The sequence below is a fragment of the Cheilinus undulatus genome, linkage group 7, assembly GCF_018320785.1.
Source record: "Cheilinus undulatus linkage group 7, ASM1832078v1, whole genome shotgun sequence".
NCBI classification, from domain to species: domain Eukaryota; kingdom Metazoa; phylum Chordata; class Actinopteri; order Labriformes; family Labridae; genus Cheilinus; species Cheilinus undulatus.
Window position 1 is genome coordinate 51,571,594 of NC_054871.1, and position 15,609 is coordinate 51,587,202.

At 44.1% G+C, this 15,609-nt stretch overlaps 1 protein-coding gene across 1 annotated transcript; it reads left to right on the top strand.

The window, feature by feature from the left end:
• Positions 1 to 3,371: 3,371 nt before the first annotated feature.
• On the top strand, positions 3,372 to 13,191 carry LOC121511733 (flavin-containing monooxygenase 5-like). The gene is made up of 9 exons (XM_041790495.1): positions 3,372 to 3,503; positions 5,864 to 6,052; positions 6,196 to 6,361; positions 8,714 to 8,856; positions 8,938 to 9,134; positions 9,515 to 9,650; positions 10,782 to 11,001; positions 11,631 to 11,703; positions 12,795 to 13,191. Exons 1-9 carry the CDS (start codon positions 3,372 to 3,374, stop codon positions 13,189 to 13,191), a joined length of 1,653 nt encoding a protein of 550 aa, XP_041646429.1.
• Positions 13,192 to 15,609: the final 2,418 nt, after the last annotated feature.

Sequence of the window (15,609 nt, forward strand, 5' to 3'; positions counted from 1 at the left end):
CCAGATGGACATGTTTCACACATCCATCTGGGAAAGCTTTAATAGGAAACGTTTGAGAAAAGGCAGAGGATTTGAAAAAAACTCAAAGAGTGTGATTGGATGAACATTCTGTCTGTCACATCTCTACGGGCCAATAAGAGCAACAAACCACGTGACGTAGCAGCTATCGAGGAATAATGCGAAACATGGCGACTGTAGACATGTCAGTACTCAACTTTTGTCGTTTTTGAAAAGAAAACAACTCACTGCTGTTCTTTGTTCTTTTAATGAAGAAATGTTGTCAAGTTCTGATAAAACTGGCTCTTTAGCAGCATCCACGCTAATCTCTTCCTCCATAACTGCAGCAGCTCTTGCTGCTGCTGTTAATGTCATGACTCTGCTGCGCCTGAAAGTGCTGCCCCTCATCGCTGATTGGTCCTGTCACTTTCTAACCGAGCCCAAATGTTTCAGATGGGAGCTTAACAAGATGGTGAGTGAGAAACAAGGAAATGGGCGTGCCCGTCTGCTTTGCAAGGTTACCTGAGGGCAGCATCAGGCCAAAAGGAGGATAGTCACAACCCCAGTAGTGCTCTGGTTGTCCTTGAATATAACTAGGGTCACAAAGTCCACACCTCTAGGGTGTAGTAAGGTTTGGATTTGGTCCTAGGCACAGTCTGGGACAGGGTTGACACAAGTCTGTAGTCATGCTGTGGATGTCCAGAGGGCCGGAAAAACCATCAGTGGTCTCCAGGTTTATCACCAGCAGTGTTGGGGTACTTAGTCAAAAAGAGTAATCCATTTCACATTACTAGTTACTTTCTTAAAAAGTAATGAGTTGTAACTCAGTTGCCAGTAAAAATAAACTTAACACATAAAGTAAGGAAATGTGTGTTTGGTACATTATTTCTTTGTTGTAACAATGCTTCTTGGCAATAAATCTTATACTGTTAGAAAGCCTGTTTATTTCCATTTTAAATGGTGTCACATTTGTAAGGATCATGCATTTGTGGGATGAGCAGCAGAGCTGAGTATGTGGCTTGCACCCATGAAAAATGTGCCAAATCTTCTCTGCCGATGCCAAACAGCTGATTCTGCCATAGACTCTTTTTTTTGATGGATTGGATAACTGAGGTTCGAACAAACAAGACATATTGGCAATTTAACAATTTATTCATTTAACAAACAGGAGCCTCAGTAGCATGTGGAAGATCTATACACAGCCACAACAGCCTGGCTCCTCCTCCTCATGCTGGTCACCAGCCTGGCTCCTCCTTCTCATGCTGGTCACCAGCCTGGTCACACACTGCTGTGGGAGGGCGTCCCATTCTTCAACCAGCTTTTTTTGTAAGTCAGCCAACGTGGTTGTGTTGGTCACTCTGGCAGGTAGTCTCTGATAAACCCCGCTCTGTGGGGCCAAGCGTTGTCATCTTGGAGGATAGAGTTCAGTCCCAGACTGTGAATCTGTGGATTGCCACTGGTTGCAGAATCTCATCTTGATATCTCTCTGCATTGGGATTGCCTCCAATCAAGCCTCGTTTTTCCAGTGAGGGAGATGCCGCCCCACACCATCACACTGCCTCTACCAAAAGATGTTAATCTATTGGTGCAGCAATCAGCACGGCGTTCTCCACACCACCTCCACACTTTGACCTTCTGATCAAACTGCCGTAAGCAGAATCTGGACTCATCGTTGAACATAATGTTCCTCCACATGTTCAGGTTCCAGTGCACATGTACGGCAGACACCAGCGCTAACGGGCCTGATGGTGAAGGGCAGTCACGGCAGGCCTCCTGGCAGCCCTATGAGACCAGAGATTGGCTGTGCGCAGTCTGTCCTGGATTGTCTAGGGCAGAGAGCCGTCAGCCATATCCTTGACTGCAAATCTGTAGAAGACAGCCTACGGTACCTAAGTGCTGACAGGGTGGGGAAACGATATTCTTGGGGTGCCGTCTTCTCGGGACCCACTTGGCGGCCTGTCTCTGACGTTATATGGAACTTGGCCTTCAGTGTAGAGATGGTACTAGAGCTCACTCCAAACAATGCCGCAACTTGGTTTTGCAGAACACCAGCTTGAAGTTGGCCTATTGCATGAGCCTATCCAGATCAGTCAAACGTGGCATGCTGATTCTTGGAGCAGACACCTACTGACCACTGTAGCAGGGCCCAATCAGGTGCCAATCAGGACACTACAAGCAGCTCAGAGAAGAGGTTATTGGGAGACTCAATGGTCAAGACTTTAAACACTGACGTCACCAAACACACCATCCCCACTGTGAAGCATGGTGGTGGCAGCATCATGCTGTGGGGATGCTTCTCAGAAGCTGGCCCTGTAAGACTTGTAAAGGTAGAGGGTTAAATGAATGCGGCAAAATATAGAAAAATCCTGGAGGACAATCTCATTCAAACTGAGAGAGAACTACAGCTTGGGAGAAACTGTATTTTCCAGTCAGACAATGAGCCGAAGCAGACAGAGAAAGCTCCACAGAAATGGGGAATGTTCTGGAGTAGCTGAATCAAACCCAGACTACAATCCAATCAAAAATTTGTTGCTCCACACAGACTCAGAGCTGTGATTGCAGCCAGAGGGGACTCTACTACATCCTGACTTGAAGGGGGTGAATATTTAGGGTTTTAGAGGAGGGTTTCTGGTTTGTTTTTTGGTCAAAGAAGCTAAATTATATAGACCATGGTTGATTTATAAAATAAATAAAAGAGTAAAACATCCAAAGGGGTCAATACTTTTAATAAGGGTTTATTGTAGTGTCTGCCATCTCTGTTTTTCTCTCCTCTCCAGCTTTTATAACTGTCATATGCTTTCTTTCCAGCATTGTGATAAGCCTAGCCCTTATTGCTGTCCTCTGAACCTGATAACCTTAAACTTAGTAACCTTGGTCCACTCCTTTGTGTCAATTCGTCTTTGAACTCTCTGATTATTTCTTCAAGTGTTCAAGTTTGAATCACCTTGTTTTCTTCTGAATGTTGAAGCCCCTTTAAAGCTTTAATTTCTGATATAAAGTCTTTCATTCCAGGCATGTTAGGTCCATGTTAGGTTTAATAAAATGAATGTGCATAGTAACAGCACGCCCCATTATTCACACACTCCCTCGGCTGTATAACCAGTTTTACAGCAGTCAGAGCCAAAGGACAACAAGCCTTAGATCTCCACACTACACACGTTTTCCCTCAGAACTGAAAACACCTACGCAGTTTTACATGGATTTATCAGTGATACTCAAACTTTAGGTTTTCTGAAGAGGAACCAGTCTATGGGTACAGGTAAACACTCACACCTGAACTCACAGATCAAATACAGCTTCGTCCTTCATCCTCAGTTTTAACCCTGATATCAGATCTTTCCTCCCTCTGCAGCTGCTTGTGTTTCCTGTCCAGCATGGTGCAGAGGGTAGCGGTGATCGGTGCGGGGGTTTCTGGTCTGACCAGCATCAAGGCCTGTTTGGATGAAGGTCTGCAGCCCACCTGCTTTGAGAGCAGTCATGACATTGGAGGCGTATGGAGGTTTAAGGTAAAAGTCCATGATGGAATATCAATCTCAGGCCTGGTGGGGAGACAGTCTCTGCCCCAGGTGAAGGAGTTACCCAGGCCACTTTCCCTGGATAGTCCGGTTCATTTGGAGTGTGGACCAAACAAGTGAACTCTGGTCCACTTGAGAAAGGGGGTCTTGGCTACCTGCCAAATGAACCCTGGTTTGGTCCATTTAAGGTGTGAAAGCAAAATGGGGCAACTTGTGAACCAAGGGCAGGAAGTGGCATTGATTGATGAGTGATTGATAGATATACACTATATTGCCAAAAGTGTTCGCTCACCTGCCTTAACTCACACATGTCCTTAAGTGACATCCCATTCTTAATCCATAGGGTTTAATATGACGGCGGTCCACCTTTTGCAGCTATAACAGCTTCAACTCTTCTGGGAAGGCTTTCCACAAGGTTTAGGAGTGTGTTTATGGGAATTTTTGACCATTCTTCCACAAGCGCATTTGTGAAGTCACACACTGATGTTGGACCAGAAGGCCTGGCTCTCAGTCTCCGTTCTAATTCATCCCAAAGGTGTTCTATGGGGTTGAGGTCAGGACTCTGTGCAGCTCAGTCAATCATCCACACCAAACTCTCTCATCCATGTCTTTATGGACCTTGCTTTGTGCACTGGTGCACAGTCATGTTGGAACAGGAAGGGGCCATCCCCAAACTGTTCCCACAAAGTTGGGAGCATGGAATTGTCCAAAATCTCTTGGTATGCTGAAGCATTCAGAGTTCCTTTCACTGGAACTAAGGGGCCAAGCCCAGCCCCTGAAAAACAAGCCCACACCATAATCCCCCTCCACCAAACTTTACACTTGGCACAATGCTCTAGAGTCCAGTGGCGGCATGCTGTACACCACTGCATCCCACGCTTTGCATTGCACTTGGTGATGTATGGCTTGGATGCAGCTGCTCGGCCATGGAAACCCGTTCCATGAAGCTCTCTACCACTGTTCTTGAGCTAATCTGAAGGCCACATGAAGTTTGGAGGTCTGACTCTGCAGAAAGTTGGCGACCTCTGCGCACTATGAGCCTCAGCATCCACTGACAGTTGACTGTGAAATATTTAGGAGCCACTTGTTGCACAGGTGGCATCCTATCACAGTACCACGCTGGAATTCACTGAGCTCCTGAGAGCGAGCCATTCTTTCACAAATGTTTGTAGAAACAGTCTGCATGCCTAGGTGATGATTTTATACACCTGTGGCCATGGAAGTGATTGGAACACCTGATTTACATTATTTGGATGGGTGAGTGAATACTTTTGGCAATATAGTGTAGATATGGTCTACTGTGAAGAGCTTTCATGAACGTGTGGGACAAAAACTGAGGCTGCAGTAAGGCCTAGATGTAGGTAGTAAGCTGCCTGAGGACTGGAGGATTAACACAACCCTGTTGGTGCTCTGGATGTTCTCGTATGTCACCAGGGGCATGGGAAATGAAGTGTTGAAAAAATAAGAACGTTAACACCCTAGAGGTCCTTTCACAACGGACGCAATTTTTTTCAAGTGAATAATTCGCAGAGGGGTTGCAGAAAGGCAAGTCAAAGCGACGCGGGCCTATGACTTTAGCACTGGAGAGGAGGAGCAGTAAATGGGCGTAATTTCAGTTTTAACGATGTAATCGCAGTTCAAGTCAAAGACATCGTCTGCAGTTTGGATTTGAGTGGAGAGGGGTACCAACAGGAAAGACAGGAGAGCCCTGGCCACACCCGTCCCTTTTGCAACACCCTTCTAGTGTGAGGGTTTCTGCTGTTGCCTCAATGAAGACAAAAGACGGATAAAAAGCTGAACTCTGACAGTGAACAACAGCGCCAAGGACCTAAAAGGTCTGCAGCTCTAAACAAGCTGATAGCTGTTTTTGCATTTCCTGCAGGACTGGAAGGATACATCTTGGATGAATGAACATGTTTTTTATTTTTGCTGGAATTTTCTTTTTTAGGAAATCATTATTTTGAGTTTTTTTGTAGCATTAAATAAAATAAATAAAGCCATAATCTGCACACAGCTTTGGCGTTTTGATCGCTCTTCTCTGTGCAGAAATCATTTCTTCCCCCATCTGCAGGATGTCATCTGCAAACAGCCTTCACAGTCCAACTCCACTTCCTGTTAGATTTAATTCTTTCATTATTATAAGACAAACCCAGTGTCTTGGTAACATCAGTGCTATCAGTAATGAGAGGCAGGTCATCCTCTACTCCCAGCAGCCATGATATTATTACTGAATAATATCGGCATGACCGTTTCACATGGCTTCATAGCATCAGCATACTGATTTTTGCAGGAGTCCACTAAAACCATCTGAACTCTTTTACAGCCGCTGTTGTTCTTCTGTGTGTCTGCAGGAGACGCCAGAGCCTGGACGAGCCAGCATCTACTTCTCTGTCATCCTGAACAGCTCCAAAGAGAGGATGGTGTTCAGCGACTTCCCCCCTCCAGCAGAGCTCCCTAACAACATGCATCACTCTGAGCTCCTGCTGTACCTGAGGCTGTACGCTCAGACCTTCAACCTGCTGCAGCACATTCACTTCAAGGTCAGCACTCATCCTCTCAGGAGTGTTTATTTTCTACCTGAGCGGTTGACCATCAAGCTTTAGTCTGGACAGTCCTCCCTAACCAGAGGATTCAGACCCTGGTTTGACACCTGGTCAGTAGCCGCGTCTGTGTTTTGTTTCAGAGGACTGTGGTCAGTGTGAGGCAGACGACAGATCTGGCTGTGACCGGTCAGTGGGAGGTGGAGACTGAAGATGAAGAGAGGGAGAGAGAGACTCATGTTTTCGATGCAGTCCTGGTTTGTAGCGGACACTTCACCCAGCCTCACCTGCCACTCAAAGACTTCCCAGGTACAGGACCAGCAGCATGCCGATTCATGAATCTGGCCTTCCACAGAGAAGCCGGCATGATCGTCCTCATTTTTATGATACTGGTCGAGTTACTCGCTTTTATTTCTACAGCTGTTTTTGCTGTGACTGTTTAGAGTCTCATTCATACTTGAACAAAATCCTAAAAAAGTCCTGAATTCTTGACTGAGCTGGGTATTGGAGAGTATGTCGTTTAGATACTTGGCTGAAAGTTTGAAAAAGTAACTTAATTTTGTCCCCATATGGCCGCCAAAGCCCAGTTCCAAAAAAGTTGGGTCGCTGTATAAAATGAAAATAAAAAACACATCTGTGATTGTCAAATCTCATAAACTCATATTTCATTCACAATAGAACATAAACAACATTTTAGATGTTGAAACTGAGACATTTTACCATTTCTTTAAAATATTAGCTCACTCTGAATTCGATTGCAGGAACACATCTCATAAAGTAGGGACAGGGCCATGTTCACCATTGTGAAGCATTCTCTCTTGTTTTAACAACAGTCTGGAAACGTCTGCTGTAGTTACTGGAGTTTTAGGACAGGAATGTTGTCCCATTCTTGTTTGATACAGGATTTCAGCTGCCAAACAGTGCAGGGTCTTCTTTGCTGGATTTTTCCTTTCCCAATGCTCCAAATGTTTTCTGTTGATGAAAGGTCTGGACTGCAGGTAACCTTGCAAAGCAGACAGATCTGCCCGTTTCCGTGTTTCTCACTGGTGAATCCATCTTGCAAAGCTCCCGTCTGAACCGTTTGGGCCCCGTTAGAAAGTGACAGGACCAATCAGCGTCAAAGGGCAGTACTTTCAGGCGCGGGGGAGTCGTGACATAAGCGAGCAGCAACAAGAGGCTGGTGCAATTATGGTGGAAGACATTAGCGTGGATGCTGCTAAAGCGCCAGTTTTATCAGAATTGGATGACATTTCTTTGTTAAAAGAAGAACAAAGAACAGCAGTGAGTTGTTTTCTTTTCAAAAACGACAAAAGTCGTGTACTGACATGTCTACAGTCACCATGGTTTGCGTTATTCCTCTATAGCCGTGCACCTCGGTTGCGGCTACGCCACATGTTTTGTTACTCTGATTGGCCTGTAAAGATGTGACAGACAGAACATTCATCCAGTCACACTTTGAGTTTTTTTCAAAGCCTCTGCCCTTTTCCTTAGTATTGAAGGTTTTCCAGATGGATATCTGACATGTCAGGTGAGACTGCAGGCAGACCAGTTCAGGACCCAGACTCTTAACCTGTGAAGCCATGCTGTTGTGATGGATGTGGAATGTGGTTTAGCATTGTCTTGCTAAATTACTCAGGGCCTTCCCTGACAGAGATGTTGGTTGGATGGCAGTATATGTTGCTCTAAAAGCTCTAGCTATTTTTCAGCATTGACAGTTCCTTTCCAGATGTGATGCTAATGCAACCTCATACCATCAGAGATGCAGACTTTAGAGCTGAGCCAAGAGAACAAGCTGGATGCTCCCTCTCCTCTTTAGTCTACAGGATATGATGCCTGTGGTTTACAAAGAGAATTTCAAACTTTGATTCCTCTGACCACAGAACAGTTTTCCATGCAGCCTAATGAGCTTCGGCCCAGAGCAGATGGGTGTGTTTCTGGATCCTGTTCACATATGGCTTCTTCTCTCCATGATCCAGCTTTAACTGTCATTGGTGGATGGCACGGCCAACTGTGTTGACAGACAATGATTTCTGGAATGTTCCTGAGCCCATGCAGTGATCTCAGTACAGAATCATGCCTGTTTTTAATGCAGTGGCCCCTGAGGGCCCTCCAGCCTTGTCACAGAGATTTCTCCAGATTCTCTGAATCTGTTGATGATATCATGGACAGTAGATGACAGTAGAGGGATGTTCAAAGTCTTCACAGTTTTACATAGAGGAACATTTTTCTGAAATTATTCCACAATTTTTAGACTCAGTTTTTCTCAGATTGGTGAACCTCTGCTTATCTTTACTTCTGAGAGACTCTTCCTTTCTAAAATGCTCCTTTTATACCCAGTCATGTTTCTGACCTGTTGACAATGAACCTCATTAGTTGCAAACATTCCTGCAGCTGTTTTTCATTGGTATCAATTACTAACCAGCCTTTTGTTGGCCTGTCCCTATTTTTTAAAGATTTTTTAAGATTATTTTAAACAGCGACCCATTTTTTTTGGAATAGGGGTTGTAAATGAGGCTGATGTTTATCATCCAACATGTCACCATACCTCAGGGTCAAAGGGTGTGTTATTGGAATCATCTTTAATGTCTAATCTTACAGTACATGTTTTATAGTAAAGTCGGATTATTCACAGCCCACTTTTTTTTCTCTTTTCATTTCCAGGAATCGAGAGTTTTGAAGGCAGGTATTTCCACAGCTGCGACTACAGAAGTGCCGAGGGTCTGTGGGGGAAAAGAGTGGTGGTGGTGGGGATCGGGAGCTCTGGAGGTGATATAGCTGTGGATATCAGCAGAGTGGCAGAAAGGGTACGAGCACTAGAATAAGAGTCTGTGCTGTTTTATATCTGTGGGGCTTTTACTGGAATATATGTGCCGTCTAACCTGCAGGTGTACCTCTGCAGCCGGAGCGGGGCGTGGGTGGTGAGCCGTGTGGGCGAGCGGGGTCTCCCTGTCGACATGGTGGGGGTGTCGAGGATGGATGTGATGCTGCAGAGCCTCTTCCCTTCATGGAGCGCCAGGACGTTAGAAAATAAAGTCAACAAAGTGTTCGATCACCAGCTTTATGGCCTGAAACCAAAGCACGGGTAACAGATTCTGGACATTTAAAGCTCATTTCAGTGGGGATGCATAATACTGTATGGACTATATCTGATATGCTGATATTTCTAAACTAATCTTATACTGATATATGCAAACCTTTTTAAGTGTAGAGAGCTCAATGTCTCCTGTCAAAGAGAGGCTGAGTCTGATAGTTGTTTGATGTTTGGGGCTTCATTCAAAAGTTGTAGGGCTCACAAACGGCCTCCTTGAGTGTAAAGCGCCCAAGACAACCACCTTTTACTTTTACCCCCCTTTTTCTTAACCCCTATATGTAAATTTGGCTACTATACTGTGATGTTTATTGAATGCTTGTTCAGATCAGAAGGACCAGAATAAAGTACGCACTCTGATGTCCTGTTTTTAGGATCTTTGCACAGAATGCTGTTGTTAGTGACGACCTGCCAGCTCGGATCATCTCTGGACGAGTTCAGGTGAAACCAAATGTGAAGGAGTTCAGCGGGTCCAGGGTGATCTTTGAGGATGGAAGTGTCCTGGACAAGGTTTGTAGTCATGGTAGTCCCAGGATGTTTGAAGGGAAGGGGCATAAAGGATAAAAGTGGCACCTAACGGCGTGGTGGGCCACTAGGCAGATAAAGAGGGGGAGATCAGAGAAAATTAAGTTAATACCAAGGAACTCAAGAAAATCATGTCTACTAAAGGGGCAACGCAGAAGACATTTCATCAAATTCTGTCCACTTAACCGGCACGAAAGAGGGACCTTGGTCTGACATAGTCCACTTAAAGAACACTAAAGAGGGACCTTTTGTCCGCCTAAAGTCACCAAAGAAGGACCTTCGTCTAATTTACTCCACTTGAGGAGACCAGGGAAGGACCATTGTTTACTTTTCTTCCTTAACAAACAAAGAGGGGCCTGAGCCCAATTTTGTCCACCTTTGTCTAATTTTGTCCTTTTAAAGGACAACAAGGAGGGACCTTTGTCTACGTTTCTCCACTTAAAGGATACCAAAGAGGGACCTTGGTCAAATTTAGTTTACTTAAAGGACACATAAGAGGTACCTCAGTCTATTTTTGTCCACTTAGAGGACATCAAAGAAGGACCTTAGTCTAATCTTGTCTACATAAAGGAAACCAAATAGGGATCTAGGTCTAATTTAGTTAACCTAAAGGACACCAAAGAGGGACCTTTGTCTAATTTAGTCCACTTAAGGTCATTAAATAGGGGTCTTGGTTTAATTTTGTCCACCTTTAGTCACCAAAGAGGGACCTTTGTCTATTTTTGTCCCCTCCTGGTTACCAAAGAGGGGCCTTGGTCTAATTTAGTCCACTTAAAGGACACCAAAGAGGGATCTTTGTCTATTTTTGTCCCCTCCTGGTCACCAAAGAGGGGCCTTGGTCTAAATTAGTCCACTTAAAGGACAAAGAGGGACCTTGGTCAAAAGTTTATTAGCATAGTACACTAGAGGACCCTCCAGCCCCCCTCTGAGTAGACCATTGGTTTGAATTAAGGGAGGTTAATGAAAGATTGATGCCTAAATCCCAAACTGTGCAGCAGCATAATTCATTTACCCAATAACAGTGACAGCAGCATTGATAACCAGCAGTTTAACTGTTTAAATAATGCAGATTAATCCGTTATTCATTCAGTCATCCCTGCATGTGTTCATCCTCAGGTGGACCTGGTGGTGTTTGCCACAGGCTACAACTACAGCTTCCCCTTCCTGCCTGCAGCTCTGCAGAATAAAACTGGTTACAGGCTGTGTCTCTACAAACACGTGTTCCCTCCCTCGCTGACCCCGCCCACTCTGGCTGTGGTGGGTTTTGTCCACGGGCTCGGTGCTCTCCCCCCATTGGCCGAGATGCAGGCTCGCTGGGCTACAAGAGTGTTTAAAGGTGAACCCTGATCTTACCCATCTGTTCTTGTTGTAGTTTCATCACTGTGTATACACATGCTATGTCAGGGGTCATCATCCCCATTTGCACAAGGGCAAAATTTTTCTTGACTGACGCTGTGGGGGCCAGGCATTAAAATTAACCTCAATAAAAATCTATATTTTCATCTGATTAACATATCCTTGCAAAAATATGTTTTTTAACTGGACTGTGTGTCTTTTGAGATCACCTTATCACCTATACTGCAGCCAGCCACAAGGGGGCGATTGAAGTATTTTAGCTACGTATTTCTGGACAGCTTTAATTAAAATAAGACTGTTAGGTAAATGCCAACTTGATACTTGGGTGCTTCTGGTTTGAGAAGTTGTTGAGTTGAAGGTTTTATCAAACTGTAAGGAAAAAAGTCAAACAATTGCATACTGGGGTGCAAATGGCCTAGTGTTTGGGTTGTGTCCCATGGATGCGGTTGGCTCAGGTTCAAGTCAGCAGCTCCTTTATCTTTAAAAATAGTGCATGTTATATTTTAACCCTCTCAAATTTTCTGAATTTATAATTGCCCGAGGGCCAGATGGGAAGCTGCTGAGGGCATGAAACAACTTCTAACTTAATGAAACTTCATTTTTTTCCAGGTTTAGTAAATTTACCCTCTGAGGCGTCCATGCTGCAGGACATTGAGAGGGACACGGCCAACATGACTCAAAAGTAAGACATGATGATGTGAATTAATTATTTAATAGAGTCAAAATAAATCTTCTGACGACTGATAGAAATGATTGCACTTCGGCTGTAGTCGTCATGTAGGAGAGTATTTTAGTAGTGATGGGTCATTCATGAAAGAGCTCTGCTCACAGAACAGAATTAAATGAATTAAAATGGGTTTAAAATAGCAAAAGTTGGTGGGAAATGTGATGAAATGGGATTTTGAAACTAGCAAAAATGAGTTAGAAGTGGCAAAAAAAATAAATAAAAGTGCAAAAAAATAAGCAAAAATGGCAAAAATGGTTTAAAGTGGCAAAAACAGGCATTAAAATTCATTAAAGGAGATTAAAAATGGCAAAAATGGGTTAACAGGCAGAAAAATATGCAGCAATGGGTTAAACTGCCAAAAATGGGCATTAAGATTTGGTTTAAAAGTGGCACAAACAAATTGGTGGAAAGGGTTTAAAATGAACAAATCATGGGCTTTAATCGGCAAAAATGTGTTAAAATTGGTGGGAAAAAGTGATGAAAACAGCTGCAAATTTGGCAAAATTGGTATAAAGTGGCAAATGGGAAATTTAAACAATATTCAAGTTTTTTTAAGGCATCTGGAGACCCCCTCTCAGTGTCTTGTGACCCCCAGTGGGGTCCCGACCCCCAGGTTGAGAACTGCCTTAAACAACAATGCATTTACAGTTCTCAGTTTGACTGTCTGGTATTATGAAGCATGAAGCAGCCTGATAATAAAACTAACAGCACAGACTCATGAGGTTGCTGAACTGACAAAGAAAAATCAAACATGCTCGACACCCCACTGGGAGGCCATAAGGCATCCTAGACGTGGTCTTGATTGGTGTTCTCTGTGAAACCTCCTCAGGATTTTTATGGCAGACACTTCCTGAAACGTTACGACTGCTGGATCTGCTATGGTCCAGCTAAAACATGCACTCTGACCTTTAATGACCCTGACCCTGCTTCACCATCTCTTTAAAGCTGAAGTAGTGACGTAGAACTGTATTTAAGACTGAAGCTACTTCATGGTTTCATTGTAAATCTTGAACTTCAAAAACTTTTGCTTCTCCTCTGACTCTCAGGTATGCCTGCTCTGAACGCACCCCCATCCAGGTAGACTACATCCCTTACCTGGACTCTCTGGCGGAGCAGGTGGGGGCCCGACCAAACATCCCCTGGCTATTCCTTACGGACCCCAGACTGGCGCTGCAGGTTCTGCTGGGTCCCTGCACTCCTTATCAGTACCGTCTGAGAGGACCAGGTCAGTGGGCCGGAGCCCGTCACGCCATCCTCACTCAATGGGAGCGGGTTCTTCAGCCCTTCAGGACCAGAGTGGTACCAGAACCAAAACCAAGACCTTCCCGGGGTCAGAGCTTCATGGTGGGTTTGTTGGGTGGGGTCCTGCTGTGCTGCTTCTTCATCAACAAGCACGGCTTCACTCTCTCATCATTCCCACTCACATTATCTTCTAAATCTTAATGTTTCCACGCTCTACTAAGATTCAATCATGATGTAGATCCTGTCTTCATTTTTGGTGCTGATCCACTAAAGCAGGGGTGTCAAACTCAATCACAGCAGGGGCTGGATTCTGGACTCTCCTGAGAGCCTACTAGGGCCAACACAACCTGAAGCTGTCAAGCTCACCTTCACCAGTAATGAAATATGAAAAAAAAAACCAGCAGTGATGCTAAATCATTTGGAAATTCAAAAAAGTCAAAAAGCTAAGTTTAAAGGCTCAAATCTGAGATAAAAAGTCCAACTATTAATTCTAAAGATCAGGACACAACATTGGAAATAGAGAAATAATGTTTAAAAAAGCAAATATATGAGTAGAAAGTTGAAATTATATGTTATATATACACAGTCTGTACAGTAGGGGGCGGTATACATGCATGTATGTACACAGTCTGTACAGTAGGGGGCAGTATACATGCATGTACGTACACAGTCTGGACAGTAGGGGGCGGTATACATGCATGTATGTACTCAGTCTAGACAGTAGGGGGCAGTATACATGCATGTATGTACACAGTCTGGACAGTAGGTCCATGCATAGTTAGTTTGTAAATCTGCCAAGAAGAAGAAAGAAGAGACAATTATAGGCTGTTCCACCGAGCAGTCCGGCTCAGTTCGGTGCAGTATGGCAGGCTTTTTTGGTGTTTCCATAGAGAAAGGGTCCCAAAAAACTGACCCGTACCGTCCCACTTTTCGGCACCCTTCCATAGGGGTGCCAATCTTACCTAACCATACCAAAAAGGTGGAGCTACACACACAACAACAGGGGCTGCACTGACATCACGTCAGCGCGTGACTCAGCTGCTCGCCTCTGGGCTTCAAAACAAGGAAGTCTGCGCTGTGAGAAGCAGACGGAAACGGGACAAAAATGGACATATATCTGCCTAAATGGAAAATATTTGGACTCAACAGAGATCCAAACTGTTTCCTATTCTATAGATATTGGTATCTGGCCACAAATCAAGTTTCCTGACATTTATCTGGTTGATTTTAAGAACACAAAGCAGAGCCTGAAGGCTCACATCAGCCTGATCCATCCACGATGGATGTGAAACTGAATTAATGCAGAAGTTTTGTGAAAACGAAGTGTTTGAACCATTCATTCTCATCTGTAACTAGTTATTAGTCTACGTCTTACATTAGATGACCTGTGAAAACATCGCTCTGTGATTGTTGAACAGGCTCATAAAACTTCAGGCTGCAGACTATTTAAAAATGTGATCAGCGCACCCCGGATTTCTGACTTAATCTAGTTTGATTTTAACACCAGCTGAACTTTTACTTTAGTTTTAATGCGGTGAATTCTCACAGTACAGCTCTAAACTTTCATATTTTGTCATATATAAACTGTTCTAGACTAGATATATTCACATATAAACGTAGTGTTACGACTCAAACCGTCTCTGTACACGTATTCCATCAGCTGAGGATCTGTACTGACAGATGTTAACATCATTAAGATGTAGTTATTTTTTTAAAAAGCACTCTCAGCTGAATTAAGCTGTTTACTGCTTATTCCTGACTGATTTCTGTCACTCATCCTTTCTATAACTCTGCGGCTGGAGCAGCTGACTCGCGCTGTCTGTGACATGCATGCTTTTACAGCCCCGCCCACCCAAGTGAGAGCACGGGTGTCTGTGGAAACGCAAACTATTTTGGGGCTTAGCGTACCAAACCATACCAAACCGAACTGAATCAAACCGGACCTCCTGATGGAAACACGGCTTTATGGCAACCACTTAGGTCAACATCTGTTCATGATCCATGTAGACGATGGAGTCCACTCTGCTACTGGGGATGTGTTCATTATTTTAAAGACACCATCAATGACCCGGGTCATATGCCCAGGGATGTAGCTAGGGATTTTGGGCCCCCAGAAAGAATATAACACAGAGCCCCCCTTAACCAGCTAGCCAAGCAACAAGTGGTCCATTTTTGTCAAATTTCATTTTTTACAAATATTATTGAATTTAGATGTATTTTTGAACCATGATTTCTGGATTTATGGTCAAATTAAATTTATTTGCATTATTTTGCAGCACTGGTCTATACCATTTGGACATTTTTGAGGGAGGAGCAGGGGCCCCCAGCACTTTGTTTCACCCTATTTGATACAAATTTCTGTCTCACAATTCATTTGGTTTCTTTTGATTCACTAATTAATAAGAATATATGAATAAAAACACACTTTTTATTGCAGGCTCCCAAGGCCCCTTCCTACTGTGGGCCTGGGTAATCGGTTCCCCTTTCCCCCCCTGTGCTACGCCCATGGGCCCATGCCTACATCCACATCTAACATGTAGCTCAGAGGATGAAAAGGACCCATGCTGCATGGATGGGATGGTTTTTAAAGACACAGAGATGTTTAGGGTGGACTTTACT